The sequence below is a fragment of the Odocoileus virginianus genome, chromosome 10 (genome assembly GCF_023699985.2).
Source record: "Odocoileus virginianus isolate 20LAN1187 ecotype Illinois chromosome 10, Ovbor_1.2, whole genome shotgun sequence".
Lineage (NCBI taxonomy): Eukaryota > Metazoa > Chordata > Mammalia > Artiodactyla > Cervidae > Odocoileus > Odocoileus virginianus.
The window spans coordinates 1,118,937-1,140,118 of NC_069683.1; the positions used below are offsets into that span (position 1 = coordinate 1,118,937).

General features: G+C 56.2%; 1 protein-coding gene across 3 annotated transcripts in view; it reads left to right on the forward strand.

Annotated features, from left to right (window-relative positions):
* LOC110141869 (beta-galactosidase-1-like protein 2) overlaps window positions 1-20,339 on the forward strand; it is a 38,206-nt gene extending 17,867 nt beyond the window's left edge. The window contains exons 6-19 of one of the 3 annotated variants that reach the window (XM_070472891.1): window positions 5,990-6,082; window positions 7,445-7,526; window positions 11,207-11,277; window positions 13,093-13,177; window positions 14,578-14,715; window positions 15,151-15,231; window positions 16,063-16,169; window positions 17,272-17,412; window positions 17,548-17,619; window positions 17,779-17,878; window positions 18,778-18,865; window positions 19,026-19,137; window positions 19,375-19,491; window positions 19,629-20,339. In XM_070472891.1, coding sequence (XP_070328992.1) covers window positions 5,990-6,082; window positions 7,445-7,526; window positions 11,207-11,277; window positions 13,093-13,177; window positions 14,578-14,715; window positions 15,151-15,231; window positions 16,063-16,169; window positions 17,272-17,412; window positions 17,548-17,619; window positions 17,779-17,878; window positions 18,778-18,865; window positions 19,026-19,137; window positions 19,375-19,491; window positions 19,629-19,715 — 1,374 coding nt within the window. In that variant the 3' untranslated portion in view covers window positions 19,716-20,339. The remainder of the gene's footprint in view (window positions 1-5,989; window positions 6,083-7,444; window positions 7,527-11,206; window positions 11,278-13,092; window positions 13,178-14,577; window positions 14,716-15,150; window positions 15,232-16,062; window positions 16,170-17,271; window positions 17,413-17,547; window positions 17,620-17,778; window positions 17,879-18,777; window positions 18,866-19,025; window positions 19,138-19,374; window positions 19,492-19,628) is intronic. The other 2 variants (XM_070472892.1, XM_070472893.1) reach the window with 2 other exon arrangements.
* Window positions 20,340-21,182: the final 843 nt, after the last annotated feature.

Genomic DNA, 21,182 nt, shown 5'->3' on the forward strand with positions numbered 1-21,182 from the left:
CATGAAAGAGGCAAGAAGCTAGGAAAATTCTTAGTCTAGATTTTTGCAAGGAAGATGGGCTTGCCAAGACGATTCAGTAAGCTGTCCTAGGCTGGGCAGCGGAGGTGGGGTGGGGCTGAGGGCCCAGGGGGTGGCTGTGCTAGGGATGTGACCCAGAATCCTTAGGCACAGGAAGGTCACACCTAATCCAGGACAGCTTTTTCTGGGTGTGGTGCTCAGGCACTCAGTCGTGTCGGACTCCATGCAGCACCAAGGACAGTGGCCGCCAGGCTCCTCTGTCCCTGGGGTTCTCTAGGCAAGAGTGCTGGAGTGGGTTGCCATGCCCTCCTCCAGGGGGTCACAGATAGCTGTCTCAGTCCACTTTCACTTCTGTTGGATATATACCCAGAAAAGTGGTATTGCTGGGTCACATGGCTTTTCTGTGTTTAAGATTTTGAGGAAAAGTTAAGTGTTCCACAACACACTGTTTTACATTCTCATGAACAATACACAGAATTCCAATTTCTTGAACCCTGGCCCACAGTTGCTGTTTTCTGTCTGTTTCATAAAAGCCATCCTAGTGGATGTAAAGTGGTATCTCACTGTGGTTTTGATTTGAATTACTTAATAATTAATGATGTGGAGTATTTTTTCATGTCCTTACTGGCCATTTATATATCTTCCTTGGAGAAATATTTATTCCAATTCTTTGCCCATTTTTTAATTGGTCTGTGTGTTTTTGTGGTTGTAGGAGTTCTTTCTTCAGTATCTATCAGTATCTTATCAAATGTATGACTTGTAAATATCTTCTCTCGCTCTGAGGGTGTTTACTGGTAAGTCCAGTGCATCTTGTTTTCTCCTTTGGTGCCCGTGCTTTAGGTCAATCATTGCCAAATCCAGTTTCATGACATTTCTCCCCTGTGTCATCTTCTGAGAGTTTCATAATGTTGCTCTTACATTCTGGTTTATGATCTCCTTTGAGTTACGTTTTTCAGATGGTATGTATAACGTAAGGGTACAGCTTTGTTTTGTGCATGTGCATATCCAGTTTTCTTGCCATCATTTGCTAAAAAAAATGAGTGACCTTTCCCCATTGAATGGTTTTGCCTCCCTTGGAGAAAATCCTTTTGACCATATGTGTGAGTTTATTTCTGGGCTCTCTATTCTATTCCATCGGTCTATATATTTGTCTTGAGGCCAGGACTGCACTATTTTGATTACCGTAGCTGTGTGGTAAGTTTCGAAGTCAGAAAGTGTGAGACCTCTAACTTTGTTCTTTTTTTCCAGCATTGTTTTGGATATTCAGAGTCTCTTGAGATTCCATGTGGATTTTACGATGCCTTTTTCTGCTTGTTTAAAAACACTGGTGTTTTGACAAGGAATACATTGACTTTGTAGATTGCTTTGAGTAGTAATGACATCTTAATAATATTAAATCTTTCAGTCTGTGAACACAGGATACCTTTCCATTTATTGGTGTCTTCTTTCTTCTGGCAACATTTTGTAGGTTTCAATGTATAAGTATTTTGCCTCCTTGATTAAATTTCTTCCTAAATATTTAAATCTTTATGATGCTATTGTATGTAGAATTTGTCACTGATCGTGCATAGAAACCATTGAATTCTTTGTACATTGGTTTTTGTATCCTGCGGATTTGCTGTGTTTGTTTATTAGAACTAACAGGTTTGCTTGTGTATATAATCTTCACGGTTTTCTACTCATAAGATCATATTGTCTGCAAACAAGAGATAATTTTGCATCTTCCTTTCCAACTTGGATGACTTATTTCATTCTTTTTTTCCTAATTACTCTAGCTAACACTCTATACCTTGTTGAATAGAAGTGGTAAAAGCAGGAATCTTGTCTCAGTCTTAATCTCAAAGGAAAAGCTTTCAGTGAGTATGAGGCTGGCTGTGGGCTATTCACATATAGCCTTTTTAAAGGTGAGATAGTTTTCTTACATTAGTAATTTGTTGAGTATTTTTATTATGAAATCATGCTGAATTTTTGAATGCTTTTTTACAACATCATTTGAGATAATCATGTTTTTTTAACCTTCATTTCATTAATGTGGTGTATAACATTGATTTTATTGAACCATCCTTATATTCAAGAATAAACCCCACATTTTCATGGTGTATAATCTTTTTAGTATGCTGCTGAATTTGTTTTTTTTAGTATTACGCTTAAGATTTTTTGCATCAATATTCATGAGGGATATTGGTCTGTAGTTCTCTTTACCTGTTAACTCTTTTTCTGGCTTTGGTAATACTGGCCTCATAGAGTAAATTTGGAAGTGTTCCCTTTTTTCAAAATGTTTAGAATTTGAGAAAGATTGGTGTCACTTTCCTCACTAGTTATAAATCTGTCCAGATGTTTCTTTTTTCACAATTCAGTCTTGGCATGTTGTGTGTTTCTAGTTGAGTCTTTTGTTACTCTAACTAGCGGTTTGTCAGTTTTGTTAATCTTTTCAGAGAATCAAGAAAAGATTGGTTGATTTTTCCCTATTGTTTTTCTAATCTTCTATTTCCCCTGCTTTCATATTTCTTATTTCCTTCCCTCTGTTACCTTTGACTTTAGTTTCTTCTTTTCCAGTTGCTTAAGGTGAAAAGGTAGGTTGTTGACTTGAGATCTTTCTTCTTTTTTTAAGTGTTTATAGTGCTTTCATTGTATCCCACAAGTTTGTATGTTGTGTTTTTATTTTGTCTCAAGATATTCTCTAGGTTTCCTGAGATTTCTTCAAGTCACCGATTTCTTCAGTCTTGTGAATTTTCCAGTTTCTTTTTTGTTGTTGGGTTCTACTTTCATCTTTTCTGTAATTGGAAATGATACTTTATATGATTTCAACCTTCAATTTTATTAAAACTTGCTTTATGGCCTAACATATGGTTTATCCTGGAGAGTGATCCATGTGCATTTGAGAAAAATGTGTGTTGTGCTGTTGTTGGGTGGAGTGTTCTGGATACACTTGTCAGGTCTAACTTGTCTGTAGTGTTCAAGTCTTCTGTGTCCTTCCTGGTCTTCTGTCTGGTTATCCTATTGAAAATGGAGTACTGAAGTCTTCTACTGTTTTTATAGAGTTGCATTTCTCCCTTTAATTCTGCCAGTATTCACTTTGGCGCTCTGGTGTTTGGTGCACATATGTTTATGTTGTATCTTCTAAACTGGCCCTTTTATTGTTGTGCAAATATGAATATCTATACACCTGTGTACATTAAATAATGTCTTTCTTTTCCCTTCTAACAATTTATGACTTAAAGTCCAGTTTGTTTGTTACTATAGTCACACCCTGGTCTCTTTTGGTTACTATTCACACAGAATATCTTTTTCCATACTTTTGTCTTTCAACCCATGTAGGTCCATAGATCTAACATGAGAGTCTTGTAGACAGCCTGTAGTTAGGTATTGCTTTTTTATGCATTCTGAAAATCTGTCTTTTGGTTGGGGAGTTTAATCCATTTATATTTAAATATAGGGATGCACTTACTTTTGTTTTTTTATTATTTGTTTACTGTATGTCTTATAGCTTTCTGCTCCCTTATTTCCTTCATTACAGCCTTCCTTTGTATTTAGTTGATTTTTTTTTTTTGCAGCAGATTTTACTAGTTGAATTTTTTAAGTGACAAGTTTTGATTCTTTTTATTTCCTTTTGTGTATATTCTACAGATATTTTGGTTACCATGGAGATTACATACACTGTCCTAAAGTTATGACATTCTATTTTATATTAATACCATCTTAACTTCAATCACATACAAAAACTCCTACTTTTTTACAGCTCCATCCCCTTTATATTATTGCTATCACAAATTGTATTTTTATATATTGTGTACCAATTAATATAGACCCATAATTATTTTTATATACTTGTCTTTTAAATCCTGTAAAGAATAAGAAATGGAGTTACAAACTAAAATTATAATAATACTGTTTTTTACATTTTTTCACATATTTACCTTTCCCAGGGAAGTTTTTTTTTTTCCCCAGGGAGGTTTATATTCTCAGCTGGCTTTGAGTTTTCATCTAGCATCCTTTCATTTCAACTTGAGGGACTCTGTGTAGCATTTCCTATAAGACAAGTCTAGTGGTAATATATTCTTTCAGCTTTTATTTGTCTGACAGTGTCTTAATTTCTCCATTATTTTTGAAGGACAGTTTTGCCAGATGGAAAAATCTCACTTGCTAGTTTTTTTCCTTCAGTACTTTGAATATAGTATCCTACTGCCTCTGTCCTGCAAAATTTCTGATGAGATATCCACTGGTAATCTCACTGGGGATGGTGAGCAGACATTCAGCCCACACTAAAAGGTCTTGGATGTTTGGTCTTATCCAAGCTATTTAGTGTGGGGCAAATAGGCTCATGGACATTTTGGGTAAAACTAGATTTCAAGGACCTTTGGGCATGAACTGAATGTCATATGAACCAAATGTCTTATGGACTGAATGCCTTGTGGATGCTTTGGACCAAATGTTCTGCAAGGTTGGGAATCCTTTGTACATGTCAAGTTGTGTTTCTTTTGATCCTTTCAAGAATCTCTGTCTTCTGACAGTTTGATAATATGTATTGGTGTGGGTCTCTGGTTTAATGTTACTTGGATTTCACTGAAGCTTGGATCTCTGCCCCTTTCTTCTCCTTTTGGACTTCCTATAGTGAGTGTATTTGTCTGTTTACTGATTTGCATAAAGTCTCTTAGGATCTGTTCACTTGTCTTTATTCTTTTTTCTTTTTGCTTCTCAGACTCAATAATTCAAAATGACCTGTCATCAAGTTTGCACACTCTTTCTTCTGCCTGTTTGAATATGCGGTTGAACTCCTATGGTGAATTTTTCTGTTTAGATAATGTACTTTTCAGCTCCAGAATTTCTGCTTGGTTCTTTTTGAAATCATTTCTGTCTCTTTATTAGTATTCTCACTTTGTCCATATGTCCTTTCCTTGATTTCTGTCCATGTTTTTCTTTAGCTCTTTGATCATATTTATGACAGTTGTTTTAAAATTCTTTGTCTTCTAAGTTCAGTGTGTGTGTTTCTTTAGAGGTCATTTCTAGTTCCTTTAGACACTGTTTCTAGAGATTTATTTTGTTCTTTGAATGAGTTACATTTTCCTGTTTCTTTATATGCCTTATTTTGGAGGGTTAAAGTTAGGCATTTATAAAGACAGTCCCCTCTCTCAGTGTTTGCAGTCTTCTGGAAAGACCTTTAGTATTTAGTGGGCTCCTGAGCCTTGAGATCAGCCTGGGATGCAGGTCTGAGATCTTCTCAGGTATTTTCTTGGTATGTATCCTGTCTGGTTTGTGTGTGTGCTTTTTAAAAAAAAAAAAAAAAATTCCCCTAGCTGCTTTTACATGTTGATTTCTCCAAGAGTCTCACCCGGGATTCTTCTTATGGTCTTAGATATTCTATCATATTCCTCTGCCTGCAATCCCTTGCTCCCGGGCATCCATGGGTCTGTAGTCCCCCTGAGATGTTTACAGGCTGTGACCCATTGCTGCCTTTTGCAGCTTCCAGCATGAGGTCCAAACCATACCAACATTTTTTGTCTGATCTCCAAGTCAGATGAGACAGAAACTAGTTCTCTGGGGAGCCCACAAATAGCCCTTCTGTCCTGAAGGAGGGGCTGGAACTCAGGCTGTGTCCTTCTGACTGCACCTTGCTACTCCAGGGAGTGGGTGGGACACAGGTGAGCAAAATCATGGAATGTGCCACCGTTTTGAATGTCTTTTTCTTGATTGGATGTTCCCTTGTTTGCTTAAACATTTGGCTTGTTTCCAGAGATCCTATAAAGTTACTTTAGTCAGTGGTACAGTTGTTTTCCTGTTGTTTCCCTAGGGGGACAAAGGCCTGGAGCTTCCTTCTCCCTGTCTCACTGATGTCACTCAACTGTGTATCAGACCTTTTGAGACTTGAACTTCTGAAGGGATGTTCTGCTGTCACTGGTGCTAAGCGTGGTGACATTAGCTGGCACGGTTCCCGCTACAGCCTCAGCTTCTGATTGCTCTCTTGTTTTCTCAGTACAAGCATGGAGGACCCATCATCGCTGTGCAGGTGGAGAATGAGTATGGGTCCTACAACAAAGACCCCGCCTACATGCCTTACATCAAGAAGGTAAGAGTCAGCTCAGCTCACCTCTGCGCCTTCCCTCTGTGGGCTCTGCTGCGATGGATGGGCCTGTCACCCAGCACTGTTTACTAAGCGGTAAATCCTTTCTCAGACCTTGATTGCAACAAGGTCTTCACTTGTGCCCTCCATTGACTGAGTTTAACAGGGATTTCAGTACATATGGTGCTGCGGGGGTTGAGAGTAACAGAACTGCCTTGACTGAGGGCATGGCTGGAGGCCTTCCTGGTGGCGGCGGCTGCTGATCTGACTCCAGCACTCAAAGCAGCGGCCCCTCCTCTGGCCGCATGTTGGCTCCCTCTGGGGATTGTTTAAACTCACTGTGCCCAGGCCATATGCCATCCGTTAACCAAGGGCCTCTGGGGTGGAGCTCAGACATCCGATTCCAGCGAGCAGGTGGCTGGAGCCCCTGGCCAAGTGTGTGGCAGAGCAGGCAGGGGCAGGGCCAGAGCGACACTGAAAAGAACAGGTGTGCTGCAGTCCATGGGGTTGCAAAGCCTCGGCTGCAACAAGTGACTGAACAACAGCTGCTCAGAACTGGCTCCTCCCACTCGGCAGCTGAGACCTGGAGCAGATGCACCCATTTTTCTAAGCCCCTACTCTCTCTTCTGTGAATTGGGATTGATGAGAGGCTTTGCCTGTCCGAACTGTATGTGTAGTCAAGTCGCAGGCTCAGTGTTGCTCTAGCATCCAGTGAACAGTCAGCACACAGAACACTGATGACATCACTGGCACCAGCGCTTTGTACTTGGGAGGGTCGGCCCCCGTGTGCGTCGAGAAAGCCTCAGTGCCTCCAACTGATCTGATGAGAGCTGCTCCGGCCCCTGGTGTCCTGGGCGACACCCCTGCTGTCACAGGCAGAGTCGTGTCCATCTGGGGACTCCTCCAGTCCCTGCAGACGCTTGGAGGGTCTCACCCAGTGTCCCCTCCTCCTCCGCAGAGGGGCCAGGCTGCCTCAGGGAGGATGGTGTCCTTGAAGCCAGATGCGAGCTCAGTCCTTGTCTGGGGCAGGCTCAGGCCAGCAGGGTCTTCTGCCACAGCGCCTCCTTGAGACCCCCTGGGCCAGAGTCACGATGCCTGTTCTCCTGTGCTGGTGAGGCTGGGCCAGGCTTCCCCAGTCCTCTGGCTGCAGGGAAGGAAGCTGCCCTGCTGTCTCTCCTATCCTTTGGTGACCCTGGTGTCTGGGATGGGGTGCATAAAGGGATGCTTGCCTGGTCCTGAAGCCCAAGGGAGGCTGGGCTCCTGGGACGCTCATTTCTCTGGGCCCCAGGGCCTGCTCTAGGCGGAGATCAGAGTGTGACATGGTGGGAGGTGTGAGGAAGGACAGCCTGTTGTCTGACCCCCTCGCAGGCCCTGCAGGACCGGGGGATCGTGGAGCTGCTCCTGACCTCAGACAACCAGGACGGCCTGAAGAATGGCATTGTGGACGGAGGTACCTGCCAGGAGGCCGTGGGGAGGTCGGGGGGCGGTGTCGCCCTGACCTGAGCTCTTGTGTGCTCCGGGCTGGAGGGGCCGACTGGTGGAGCACCGGGGACACCCAGGGCCCTGTGGATGGCAGGACACGGGACAGCAAGGTGGGCGTCCAGCAGGGTCCACAGAGAGGCCAGGCAGACCACCGGCTGGTGTCCGGCAGGGACAGCTGGCTCACAGCTCGGTCCTCAGGCCCTGTGGGCACCCCCTCTCGTGGTGCTGGGTTCCCGCCAGCCGCTCCCACTGGAGCAGAGGATTTCGCCCCGTCTCCCTGCGCCGCGCCCTCCTGGGAGCCCGGCCTGTCACCTCTGGGCGGCAGTCTCTGCTGGCGCTGCGCTCCTCGCGTCCACGCTCACGGCTCCCAGCGCCTCTGCTCGCCCGAGGGCCATGGTCCTCTCTCCCCGACGCTGCCCTTTGCAAGGCCGCAGTGGCCCCTCGTGACACGTGCGGTGCCCGCAGCCTCCGACCCGGTACAGTGGGCCTCTTCTCTCACTGGCATCCGGGCGGGCGCCTCCAGGCAGCTCCTCTCGGTCCGCCCCTCCCGACGCGCCTCCCGAGGGCCCACACGGTGGCGCTGTGTCCCGTCGGGTCGGGGCAGGACCCGGGCTGTGGGCTGCGGCGTCCGGCCCTGGAGCGCGCTTCAGCCGCGGGGACCGCAGAGGAGCCTCGAGCGGTGGGTGCGGGCTCTCCGGGGCCTCTGATGGCCCCGCCCCCTCCACCGCGGGCCACGCCCCGTCCCCCGCCCCTCTACCGTGGCCCCCGCCCCTTCACCGCGGGCCCAGCCCCTCCACCACGGCCCCGTCCCTGGCCCGTCCCTGGCCCGCCCCTGCTGCCCGGAAGGATTTTTTCAGTTAGTTAAACGTGATTGGCACCCCACTCTAGTACTCTTGCCTGGAAAATACCTTGGACAGAGGAGCCTGGTAGGCTGCAGTCCATGGGGTCGCGAAGAGTCGGACTCGACTTCACTTTCACTTTTCACTTTCATGCATTGGAGAAGGAGATGGCAACCCACTCCAGTGTTCTTGCCTGGTGAATCCCAGGGACGGGGGAGCCTGGTGGGCAGACGTCTATGGGGTCACACAGAGTCGGACACGACTGAAGCGACTTAGCTGCAGCAGCGAACATGATTTAGACTTTCACCAGGTGTGAAAGAAATCTTGGAAATGCTTGTGAACTGAGAGGCTATCCTTGACGTTTATACAGAAGCGCGTGTGAATAGGCAGTGAGCGGGAACCTCCGTGCAGCACAGAGCTCTTCTGGGTGCTCGGTGATGAACTAGGGGTGGGTGGGCGGCGGCGGGAGGCCCAGAGGGTGGGGCATGTGTATACCCACAGCTGATCCACGCTGTTGTGCAGCAGACACCAGCGACATTGTGGAGCGGTTATCCCCGAACAAAAACTCAAAAACAAAACAATGAAAGAAACACGCGGTGCAGCCTCCGCGGCCCTTGCCCTGAGGTGCCCACTTTGAGCTGTTTACCTTTCCTCTTGACTCTGCCTCCGTGATTCTAAATAACCTGCACAGAGAGCCCTGCAGTGTGGATGTCAAGCCCCCTCTCCTGCCGCCCTGGCCCCGCGGCTTTCCTGGGTGCAGCTGTGCCCCCACCTCTGTCTTGACGTGCACAATGTTCCGGGCCCGAGTAAAGGTCCTCACGCCGGCCGGGCAGCCCATCGGCGTTCTGGACGGTGCTTGTGGCCAGCTCGCTTCCAATGTAACCCATTGGTTTTCCTTTTCTTTCAAATTTTTTTCTGTCCCTTCTCTTCCCTGTCTCTTGACATTGAGCAGCTTCCAAACCCCGTCAGGGTGTTTTAAGACGCCTGTGCCTGTCGGAATCTGATCCAGTCCGATGGCGCTAGCCCCTCACTGTGTCCCCATCCCGATGGTGGCCCAGGTCCCCTGGAGACCGGGTCCGGGGACTTTGAAGTGTTGTCTGTCATTTTCTCCACGTGCTGCTGTGACTTGGGCCCTGTGTCTCTGCGGAGCCCGCCCTCCTCGGCGCGCTGTCAGCTGGACAGAGCAGTCCTGGAGGCGGCTGCTCCCTGCTGTCCGGTGCCACCTCTTCTCTGGTTCCGTCCTCTGTGGGTCCAAGGCATGTGTTCACCCTCTGCGCCGTGTGGCTCTCCAGCTGTCTGTCTTCTCCTTTTCCTTCTACTTTCTGAGCAGTTTCCTCAACCACTTTCTCCTCAACCTTGTATTTCCTGCACCGCGTTTTCCTTGAATGCGTTTCTTTTCTGATGGCCTGCTTGCCAGTGGCTGTGACCAGTGCCCCTCCCTGTGGGGTGACCAGACTGAGGTGGCTGTTCCAATCAGGGGAACCAGGTATGGGTGTTGGGGTTGACTTTCACAGGATTAAGTGACTCTGGAGAGAACTCTCTGGGCCAACACGATGAGAATCTGGGGGCAGGAAGGTGCAGGAGCCATCTTCCGGGCTTCCTCTTCTGCAAGCGCCCAGACCGCTGGGGCTCGGCTTTCCTAGGGGGCCAGGTACGGGGTGGGGGGAGAGGTGGCTGGAGGGGGCCCCTGGGCCTCGGTGGGTCATCACCTCTGCTGTCACAGGCTGGTTATGACACCTCCCCCCCTCCCGCCCCGGGTCCCTTTCCAGGCTCCTTAGGTTTCCCTGAACCATGCCCTCTTCGTCCTCACCCTCCAAGCTATTCTCTGGGCTCTGGAGGGGGGTGGGGGGTGGGGATGGAGAAGGTGCAGGCTGGTTTGACCTGTGGCTCCGAGGTTTCTGGGCCGGTTCAGACTGGCCCCCTGTCGGCCTGGCTCTTCACTTTAGGTGAGGAGAGTCCAGATGTGGGGTCTTCTCCATACCAAGTGGGCCTCCCGGGGTCCCAGCTGATGTTTGCTTTTTAAAAACTTAATTAATTTTTTATTAGAGTTCAGTTGCTCTCCAGTGTTGTCAAGATCTCTGTTTTGGTTTTTGTTTACTCACCACGTGGCCCCTGGGACCTTCCTTCCCCAACCAGGGATGGAAACTGTGCCTCTGCAGGGGACACGCAGTCTTACCCACCATACCTCCAGGGAAGTCCCATGATCACGGCTCACATTCCACAGGAGACCACCCAGTGAGCATCCACCTTCCTGGGCACAGCAGAGCTCAGGCCAGGGCACGTGAGCTCCTCTGTCCAGGACAGGAAGCAGGCAAGAGCCTCGGAGCCAAATTCTGCGTCCATGCCTGTGGGCCAAACATAGCACATTTTTCTCAGGCATGCTTTTCCCTAGTGGAAAGCCACAGGGCCTATCGCTGGGGATGGATCAGAATACTAACCTTCATCCAAGGTGTAAAAGGGGAGTCTTCTTAGATGGTCACCCAGTGCTGGAGGCTGGAGATGCAAAGTGAATGTCAGACTGCAGGCTCCTGTGAAGGAGGAATTAATGGAAACGCACGCTCAGGTGGTGAAAATTATGTAAATCAAACACAGCTGCTTTGAGAGTGGATCTCTGTAAGGCCTGTGCTGAGTCGTGGAGTTTCCAGGATGAACCAGGAAAGTCTCCTGGCGACAGAGGAACTAAACTCTTGGTTGGCGATGGGAGATGGTGTCAGGATTTGTCTACCTGCTGGTGAGCTGAGACGTCAGGGGCGTTCAGTCCTCCAGGCGAGGGGATGATCTCTGTCCCCTGTCTCCTTCCTGCCCGCAGTGCTGGCCACCATCAACCTCCAGTCACAGTCGGAGCTGCGGCAGCTCACCGCCATTCTGCTGGGCGCACAGGTGCGTGCTCGCTCAGCCTGGGTCAGTGTCAGGGGCTTCAGTGGGCGGGGGACCACGGGGCTCAGCCTTCAGCTCTACCCCCTTTCCCATGTACGGCCCATCCCGCCCCGTGCTGCCTGCCCCTGGGGAGGGGAGCCGGGCGCAGGCAGGTGTGTGGAGGTGGGTTCCTGCCTCTCCACGAGAAAGGCGGCCTTTCTGAAGTCCTGGAACTTGAGGGCTCCGTGGACTCAGCGAGCCCCCAGTGTGCTCCATGTGGGGAAGATGCTTCCCTGCCTGGGTCTGGCCTTGACCCGCCGGGACTCTCAGGGCCCGGAAAGGCTGTTGTCTGTTGTCTTCAGCTGGCAGGGGGCACGGCCCGTCAGGCCGGCGCGGAGTGAGCCTCACGGGAGATAAGGCTTCAAGGCCGCCCTCGCCTGCCTTACGTGCGGGCCGGCGGGTGTCCTCTCTGAGACCCGCGCCTGGCGGGGCTGCTGGAGGGCTCGACCCCGGCCCAGAGAAGACGCCGTGGGGTGCTGGGGCACCCGTATCCCAACCGCTGCTATCGAAAGGCAGTGGTGGGGTCCAGAGGCTCAGCCGCTGGAGGCTCGGGGCAGTGGGAAGTCCCCAGGGCCGGCCCCGCCCCGCGCTTCTGTTTGGAGGGAAGGGCAGGGAGGAGGCAGGATGGGGGCGGGGGGAGGGAAGTGTGGAGGGGGGCGCGAGCCCCGCCCGCCCGCCGTCCCACAGCCTGTGCCACGCCTTCTGGCAGGGGTCTGAGGCCACAGGGCCTCTGCCCTCAGGGACACTGAGACCCACTTGGGGAGAGTCCTGGGAGGTACACAGTTGCCCTCAAGGTCGTCCAGGACAAAGACGGTTCTGTGACCCTCAGCTTCTCGTCCCTCTTCTGGGAAGCGGAGGTTGTGCTGGAACCGACTCGTAGGGCCGTTTGAGGGTCAAGTGGGTGATGTTTGGGGAGCACCCAGGACAGGCGTGCTCCCCACGGGCTCCTGTGGACTCACGCCTGGAGAAGTGGCCCGCGCCGGCCAGCCTGCCCGCCGCACCTGCCGCCAACGGCCTTTCGCGCACTGCTCAGCCACGTGTTTTCCTTCAGAAAGGGGCCGTGGACCCAGCCCGGTTCAGATTGGAGGCCCGGTCTGGTGCTCAGGGGTTTCACACGAGCCCCACCGGCCCCGGTCCCTGCCCAGTGACCGGAGGGTGGATGCAGGCATCTCCGGGCGCCTCCCAGGGCTGGGCCGTGTGTGCTGACGGCGCCAGCTGCCTCGTCTCGTATGACTGTCCCAGTAGCTGTGTGACTGGCTGCTGTTCATCTGTTCTCCAGTTCAGGACACAGATTCCAGGACAGAGGCCCCCGGCAGTCAGGTCAGGGCACGCAGGACAGTTAGTTGGTGCTAAGCCAGCCTGAGCCACGGTGACCTGGGCTGTCGGCGGACAGTCCAGCCCTGGCCCTCAGCCTGGGGCCCCTTCCCGCAGGGGAGACTGCTGACCTGTGTGACTAGCGACTCTCGTTAGTGACCCAGACTTGGTACGAATGTCCCCTCGGGAGGTGGGCAGCCCGGAGGAAACCGAGCCCGTGGCCTTTCCCGTGGCGTGGTCGGGACCTTCGCAATGGACCGTGACTCTGCGGTCCCGGATGGGACGGGGATGCTCTGTGCGCAGGGGACGCTGACCGCCAGGCCGGCAGCCGCAGGAGCGCCCCCTGCGGGAGGGAGGAAGGCGCGGGGGGCCGGGAGCTGGGGCAGCTCCCTCGAAGGCCAGCTTGTGACGGGGGAAGGGCTGGGCGGGCAGAGGCGCCAGCTAACTCCTCCCTTTGGCGCACAGGGCATTCGGCCCAAGATGGTGATGGAGTACTGGACTGGCTGGTTTGACTCGTGGGGCGGCCCCCACTACATTCTGGACTCCTCAGGTGGGTGCTCGGCGGGACCCCGTGCAGGCCTTGTCTAAGTCCTGGCCTCCGACGCAGGACTGAGCTCCAGAGGGGCTGCCGATGGTGTGAACTGGCTGCGGTGCAGCGCTCTGGGCGTCTGTGCGCACGGGCAGCTCCTGAGAGGGTCCAGAGCCCTCTGTCTCAACAGGGGAGGAGCGGTCAGACGCTCCTTTGCAGCCTTTCTAATGGCATGCCCGTCGCTGCCATCCAGCCAACAAAGGACGTGTGTAAAGAGGAGGTAAAAACCCGGAGTCCAGAGCAGACGCTTCCATGTGTAGTGCAGGCATTCTCTGTCTGCACTCTGAGTGCAGGTGGAGGTGTGAGCGGGTGTGGGCGAGTGTGGGCAGGTGGAGGTGTGGGTGGGTGTGGGCAGATGTGAGAGGCCCAGAAGCCCGGCTTCCTGCGCTGTGCGATGTGGACGCCCCCACTGCTCTTGAGGATGCAGAGACACCCCCCTCCTCCATGACCTCGCGTTTTGAAGACCTGGTGCTTCTGGGCTTCGCTGGTGGCTCAGCAGAGAACCTGCCAGGAACACAGGAGGCCCAGAGCCTGTGCTCACAGACGGAGTTGCAGCCAGCCTCCCTGCACAACAGCCGGGCGCACCTGGCATTTCCCAGGGGTGAATCCCCAGCTAGCACTGCTTTCTTCACCTGGGCGTGAGCTTCTCCAGGAAGAGGACTGTCAAAGATGTCCATTCCCCCCAGATTCATCAACGGCCACTGTTATTAATCAATATTGGTAACATTTGCTGTCTGATAGGGGCTCCCCTGTGGCTCAGTGGTAAAGAATCTGCCTGCAGTGCAGGAGACGCGAGTTCAATCGCTGTATCCAGAAAATCCCCTGGAGGGAGGAAATGGCGACCCTCTCCGGTGCTCTTGCCTGGAGAATCCCAGGGACAGAGGAGCCTGGTGGGCTGTAGTTCATGGGTCGCAAAGAGGCAGACGTGACTCAGCGACTAAACAACAGCAGCGCTTTGTTCAGCTCTTTTCCTTCAGCCAGTGCAGGGGTTTAAAACTGTATGTGATGTTCATTAACCGTGCATGTTACTCCTCCACTGATTCTGTGCGTGTGGCGGACTCGTTCTCCAGCCTGGGTGGGCCAGGGGGCAGTCAGACCATGCTTCTAATCAGGTCCCCTCAGAGAGCACCAGGTGAAGTCCCCTGGGGGGGAGTGGGGGCGGGAGGCGCGGCTCTGGCCGCAGCCTTGCCACAGGCAGACTCGTCTGGGAACTGAAAGCCGCTGAAAGCCGGGCTTTGGACTCAGGGCCTCCAGCCATGGACTGCGGCTGGGTTCAGGGAAGCCACGGGCCAGAGCGGTGAGGGGCCTCCTGGGGGCTCAGGTCTCGTGACCACTTGGCCATGAGATGCCCCTCCCCGCAGAGGTCTTGAACACAGTGTCAGCCATCGTCGAAGCCGGCTCGTCCATCAACCTGTACATGTTCCACGGGGGCACCAACTTCGGCTTCATCGGAGGAGCCATGCACTTCCAGGACTACAAGCCCGACGTCACCAGCTACGGTTCGTATCCCCGACAGGGCACCCACACCACTCCCGGGCACTTCAAGGGTGTCCCTCGGGGTCAGCGGCTGGCACCTCCCACGTGAAGGTGAGGTTTCGTCCAGACCATCATCGAAGCTTCCAGGGTGTAGGAGATCAGTTGGCTAGGGAAGGAAGTGGGGCCCAGGCCAGGAGGGGTGGCCTTTGGGGGGGTAGCCCCTCTCCCTCCTTAGGGCCTAGAGATGGGGTGACCCTGGGCCCCCGCCTGCCAAGTGGGGTCTGGACACTTTGGGGCCGTTCACGTGTTCAGTGTGTGTGGCATTCTGACTGACGGCTGGCTCACGTCAAGTGTCTTGCCTGCGGCGTTGCTGGGGCAAGGAGCCCACTGCTGAGCCCGCCTCCTCCCGGGACGTTGTCCTGGGGCCTGACACCCGTGGCCTGTCTGGTATCTTGCAGACTACGACGCGGTGCTGACAGAGGCTGGGGACTACACGGCCAAGTACACAAGGCTCCGGGAATTCTTTGGCTCCATGTCAGGTACCTGCACGCTGACCGCTGCTCTGAGACCTCAGAAAATGGGCTTCCTCCCCTTCCCCATCCTCTTACACCTCCCTCCCCTGCACCATCCTCCCCCTGTTCTCCCCCTCCCCATCATTTCCCCTCTCCTCCGTCGTCCTCCCCTCCTCCCCCTCCCTATCGTCCTCCGCTCCTACCTGTCCTCCCCCCATTGTCCTCCCCTTCTCCGTCTGTCCTCCCCCTCCTCCACCGTCCTCCCCTTCCTCCCCTGTCTTCCCCCTCTTCCCACCATCCTCCCCCTCTTCCCCCATCCTCCTCCCTCCCCCACCATCTTCCCCATCCGCCCACCTTCCTCCCACCTTCCTCCCCCTCCCCCACCTTCCTTCCTCCCCTCCTCCCACCAGCCTCTCCCTCCTCCCCGTCCTCCCCCTCTTCCCACCATCCTCCCCCTCTTCCCCCGTCCTCCTCCCTCCCCCACCATCTTCCCCATCCCCCACCTGCCTCCCCCTGCTCCCACCATCCTCCCCCACCCCACATTCCTCCACCCTCCCCATCCCCCTCCTCCCCACCCCACCTCCCTCTGCAGGAACTTCCTAGAAAGGATAGGGAAGTCAGAGCGACTGTTCTTATCCGAGTAGGGGTCTTGCCAGCTTCACCTCCTCACGGTGTCTTATTTCGAAGGGTGTGAGAAGCAAGCCCCTGTCCAACCCCCCATCTTCCTGGAGGGTTCTCTGTGTGGCAGGCAGTGGTGTGTTCTGCTGGGTGTGGGCAGGAGCTGGGGCTGACGGTGGCTGGGGGCGCAGTGACTGTCGGGGTCCTTTGGGGACGCCCCGCTGTCTGCTTGTGGTGCAGGGGCCCCTCTTCCCGTCCCGCCTGCCCTTCTTCCCAAGACGGCGTATGACCCGGTGACACCAGCTTTCTACGTGTCCCTGTGGGACGCCCTGAACCTCCTGGAGCTGGTGAGTGTGAGCCGGGCCCTGGGCTCAGGGCCTCGTCCCCCGCCATGGACTGCGGGCTGCAGCTGGGCCCACAGGCGCCCTGAGCTTCCTGGAGCTGCTGAGCTGGAGGACGAAGAGAACCAGTCTCCACGGGGCTCCACCCTGGCCTCAGCTGAGTGCAGAGGACAGGCAGACAGGGGGAGGAGGAGGATGGAGGGATGCAGGGAGCCAGAGGAGGAGCACGGAGGAGGGGGGAGGGATGCATAGAGCTAGAGGAGGAGCACGGAGGAGGGATGCAGGGAGCCAGAGGAGGAGCACGGAGGAGGGGGGAGGGATGCAGGGAGCCAGAGGAGGAGCAAGGAGGAGGGATGCAGGGAGCCAGAGGAGCACAGAGGAGGGGGGAGGGATGCAGGGAGCCAGAGGAGGAGCACGGAGGAGGGATGCAGGGAGCCAGAGGAGGAGCACGGAGGAGGGGGGAGGGATGCAGGGAGCCAGAGGAGGAGCAAGGAGGAGGGATGCAGGGAGCCAGAGGAGCACAGAGGAGGGGGGAGGGATGCAGGGAGCCAGAGGAGGAGCACGGAGGAGGGATGCAGGGAGCCAGAGGAGGAGCACGGAGGAGGGGGGAGGGATGCAGGGAGCCAGAGGAGGAGCAAGGAGGAGGGATGCAGGGAGCCAGAGGAGGAGCACAGAGGAGGGAGGAGGGATGCAGGGAGCTAGAGGAGGAGCATGGAGGAGGGAGGAGGGATGCAGGGAGCTAGAGGAGGAGCACGGAGGAGGGAGGAGGGATGCAGGGAGCTAGAGGAGGAGCATGGAGGAGGGAGGAGGGATGCAGGGAGCTAGAGGAGGAGCACGGAGGAGGGATGCAGGGAGCCAGAGGAGGAGCACGGAGGAGCGAGGAGGCCGAGGCGGGGTCCACCCCGAGCCCCAGGCCCCAGTGCTCAGATTCCTCCTGTCCCTGTCCCCTGACCCTGATGAAGAATCGGACAGGACTGTGGTGCTTGCCCACGTGAAAGCAAATAGAAAGTGATCATCCTCACCGCGCCCCGCGTGCTGACCCCATGGGGTCGCCCGAGGCGAGGTGGCCTTTGTCAGTCGGCCTCGCCCCCGTCTCTTATCCATGCAGCCAGTCACCTCGGAGCACCCAGTCAACATGGAGAACCTCCCGATCAACGGGGGCAGCGGGCAGTCCTTCGGGTACACGCTCTATGAGACCACCATCACCTCGTCCGGCGTCCTCAGCGCCGTTGTGCGTGACCGCGGACAGGTAGGGACGACCCCGCACCCAGATGCTCCCACGTGTGGAGATGTCCCAGCGCCGTGGCTCCATGTCCTCCCCGCCCCCGCGCTGGGACCCCCAGGCCCCCGCTGACGCTGTGGGCCGTGTCTGCTCCTCGGGCAGGTGTTCCTGAACACGTTCTTCCTGGGGATCCTCGACTACAAGACGTCGACGATTATCATCCCCATGGTCCAGGTTCGCCCAGGGGCGGGGCCGGAAGGGGCGGGACTGGGGGTAGGCGCAGAGCTGCCGTGGGAGTGGCTCTGTGGTCTGGGACCCAGTCCCGAGCTCAGCGTTTAGGGAAGAGCTGGGTCGCCCACGAGAAACCCCAAGGGGCGGCTGGGGCTTCCTCAGGGTGCCCCGTGCTGCCCACAGGGGTTCACGACGCTGAGGATCCTGGTGGAGAACTGCGGGAGGGTCAACTACGGGGACAGCATCGACCAGCAACGCAAAGGTGGGTCCTGGTGCCTCCGCCCAGCCCTCCCCACAGGGGCACTGCGGGCATGGCGCTGCGCCGGGGGGGCTCCCGGGTGGACGGGGTTCCTGGAGGCCCTGGAGGGGGTGAGTCCTGGGTCCCCCTGGAGGGGGTGAGTTATGGGGCCCCCCTGGAGCCCCTGGAGGGGTGAGTCCTGGGTCCCCCTGGTGGGTGACTCCTGGGAGCCCCTGAAGCGGGTGAGTCCTGGGGGCTTTCTGAAACTTCTCTCTCTTCCTTATCTATCAAACCTGGGAGGATTTCATGCAGTCTGAGATAGGAGCTGGATGAGAACCCTCCCCAGGCAGGGTCGCCTCTGTCACCTTGAGGAAGCGATGTGGTCAGACTCGGGCACCCGGGTCATAGCACGACCCTCCCCTGCCCAGAGCCCCGGGGCCTCCCTGAGGGGCTTGCAGCCGTGGCCGCCCCTGCTCCCCATCCTCCTGGGTCACTGGTCTGCTCCATCTGGGCCCCAGCACACTGACCTCAGTAGCTGCAGGCTGAGACGTCCCAGTCAAACCCGTCCTTCGGGTCTCCTTTCCTGTTGAAAGCCTCAGCCCCAAAGGGAGTGCCCCCCAGAAGGCCCAGAGGCAGACACCACCCCGGGCCCCCCTCAGAAGGCCCAGAGACAGCTGCCATCTTGGGTGCCCCCCCAGAAGGCCCAGAGGCAGACTCCACCCCGGGCGCCCCCCCCAGAAGGCCCAGAGGCTTGGGGCTGGCAGACTGCCTGCTGGCTCTCGGGGCTTTGGGATGGCAGGGGAGGAATCCGAGTATGAAGAGCCCCCTGGGGGAGCTGGCCTCTCCGGGGGTCTTTTCTGGAACTTTCTGCCAGGCCCACAGGGCCCCTGTCCACCCTCCTTGCTCACCTCCTCTTCCCACAGGTATCATTGGAAATGTCTATCTGAACGATTCTCCCTTGAAAAAATTCAAAATCTACAACCTGGAGATGGACAGGAGCTTCCTGCAGAGGTGTGTCCTGCCCTGTGCTGTCCGAGGGCAGAAGAGGCTGCTGGGCCTTGCCCCCGCCCCGCCCCGGGGTCCCTGGGACCCCCTCCCCAACCACTGTCGCGGGCCACAGGGCAGGCGGTGACTCTGGACACAGGGCCCTTCCCTGTCCGTCTGCCTGCAGGTTCACTGGAGACATGTGGAAGCCTGTCACGGAACAGCCCCTGTTCCCTGCCTTCTTCCTGGGGGCACTGTATGTCTCGGACCCCCCGTACGACACCTTCATGAAGCTGGAGGTGTGTAACCCCTGCCAGGGGCGTGCACACCACGTGTGCCCACAGGCTCCCCATCATGGCCTCCCTAGTAGAGACCTCCGGGCATGCTTCTCAGGTCCAGGCTTGGGGGTCCAGTATGCGCCGGGCGCCCTGCGGGGGCAGCTGTGGGCTGGGGGCAGTGCTGGCTCGTCCCTCTGCAGTTGAGAGCTGCCGTCACTCTGAGTTCAGCGGACTGATGCGCCCCCCTGCTTCTTGTAGGGCTGGGAGAAGGGGGTCGTGTTCATCAATGGCCAGAACCTCGGCCGCTACTGGAACATCGGGCCCCAGGAGACCCTCTACCTCCCCGGCGCCTGGCTGGACACAGGCTTAAATAAGGTGGGGGCTCGTGCCCCAGGACCCCTCAACCCCGCCCTCCCTGCCCTGCGGCGTCTCCCGTGGCGGGGCGGGCGCGGGCCTGGGTGGGTGGGAGAGGACGACCTTCCGGCCCGAGACAGGCTGGCCGTCTCCCCCAGATCATGGTCTTTGAGGAGAAGAAGGCGCAACAGATAATCCAGTTCGTGGACATGCCCAGCCTGGGCCAGCACGAGTACCTGCACTGAGCCGCCCAGGCCTGCGACCCCGCTGACTGGCCTGTGCCCGCTCTGTCCACCCTCGGGAGCCCGCCCGCGGCTGCAGTCGAGCCTCGCCCTGCAGGCCGGGAGGCGCGAGGAGGGGGCGAGGGGCCCTCCCAGGAGAGCCGCCCCGCTCCCCTGGGCCAGACGGAGGCCTGGGGACTGTTCACCGTGGGGGCCGGTGGGGCCCGGCTCTGAGTACTTGCTCCTCTGCCCCCGGCCCGGCCGTGCCCTCATCCCTGTGGCCCCGGCTCTGAGCTGGGGGGTGCGTTGCTGTCCGTGGATGGTGGGGGGAGCCCGCTGTCCGTTCACGACTTGCCCAGGCCTCTCTGCCATCCTGGGAGGACGCCAGTGCGCTGCAGGGCCTGCGCCCCGTGGGGTCGCGTCTGGGAGTCTGGCTTCACCTCCCGCGTCCACGTGTCCCCTCCTCGCTCTGCGCTTTGCGCGAGGCGGCATCCGCTGAGGAGAAGCCGCTGCTCTGGGTGGCGGGGCGGGGGGTGGGGCAGGCAGCCTCCTCCCGAGTGTCCGTCCAGACTCTGGGGTGTGCCCGGGGTGAGTCCTCTGCTGGGCTCCGGCTCACTGCCCTGAGTTGCAATAAAGCCACAGAGTCGAGTCCAGGCTTGCGTGTTGGTGTCTTTCTGACCTGGTCTGTGTGTGGGGAGCTGAGACGCAGGCTTGTGGGGCTGGGCGCACAGCCAGCCCCGCTGGTGGGGGACCAGACCGTCTGGTGGGCAGGGGGCGGCTGTGCCTGTGGGCGCGCGTCCCCACGGACCCGGATTCCCCTGCTGCCAACGGAGCCTCTTCTGTAACAGCCCCAGTTCAAGGGCGGGTTCCTCCCGGGAGTGGGACATGGCTCAGGTCTGCCGGGGGCACCGGTGTGCTGCCCCTGGGCCCAAAAACCAGGTCACAGCGGGCTGGACCCCGTAGTCCTGCTGGAGGCAAACAGTGGAGCTCACTGAAGCAAACCTGTGGACCGTGGCTGGGCGGCAGGAAGGTATCCAGAGCACATCTTGATCTCGTCCAAACTCACCAGCCCTTCCTGCCCCACATTCCGTGGGAAGCTCGAAGCTGAGTGCCAGGAGCCGAGGCCCCTGGCTGGGCCCCATGAAGCCCATGGGTGCGCGTCAAACTGGGTGCGCCTGGGGTCTGCAGGTGAGCGTGCCCTGGCATTGCTCTGTGCCACCTGACATGCAGCCCTTCCTGGTTGAGGTCCCTGGGTCCACCCGTCTTCCTGACTTCCCTGCCCAGTGACCCCAGCTTGTCCGTCCAAGCACCTAGGCAGGACGTGCCCTCCTGCTCACCCAGCTTCTGAGTGCTGGGCATTTCAGGCCCTCCCAGGCTTCCTCCCCCTCTGTCCATACTTGCTGCGGAGGCCGTGCGCACGGGGCTTGTCAGCAGCCTTCATTCTTGTTCTCTGCAATGTTGCATCCCCGTCCGAACTCCAGGGGCCCCAGC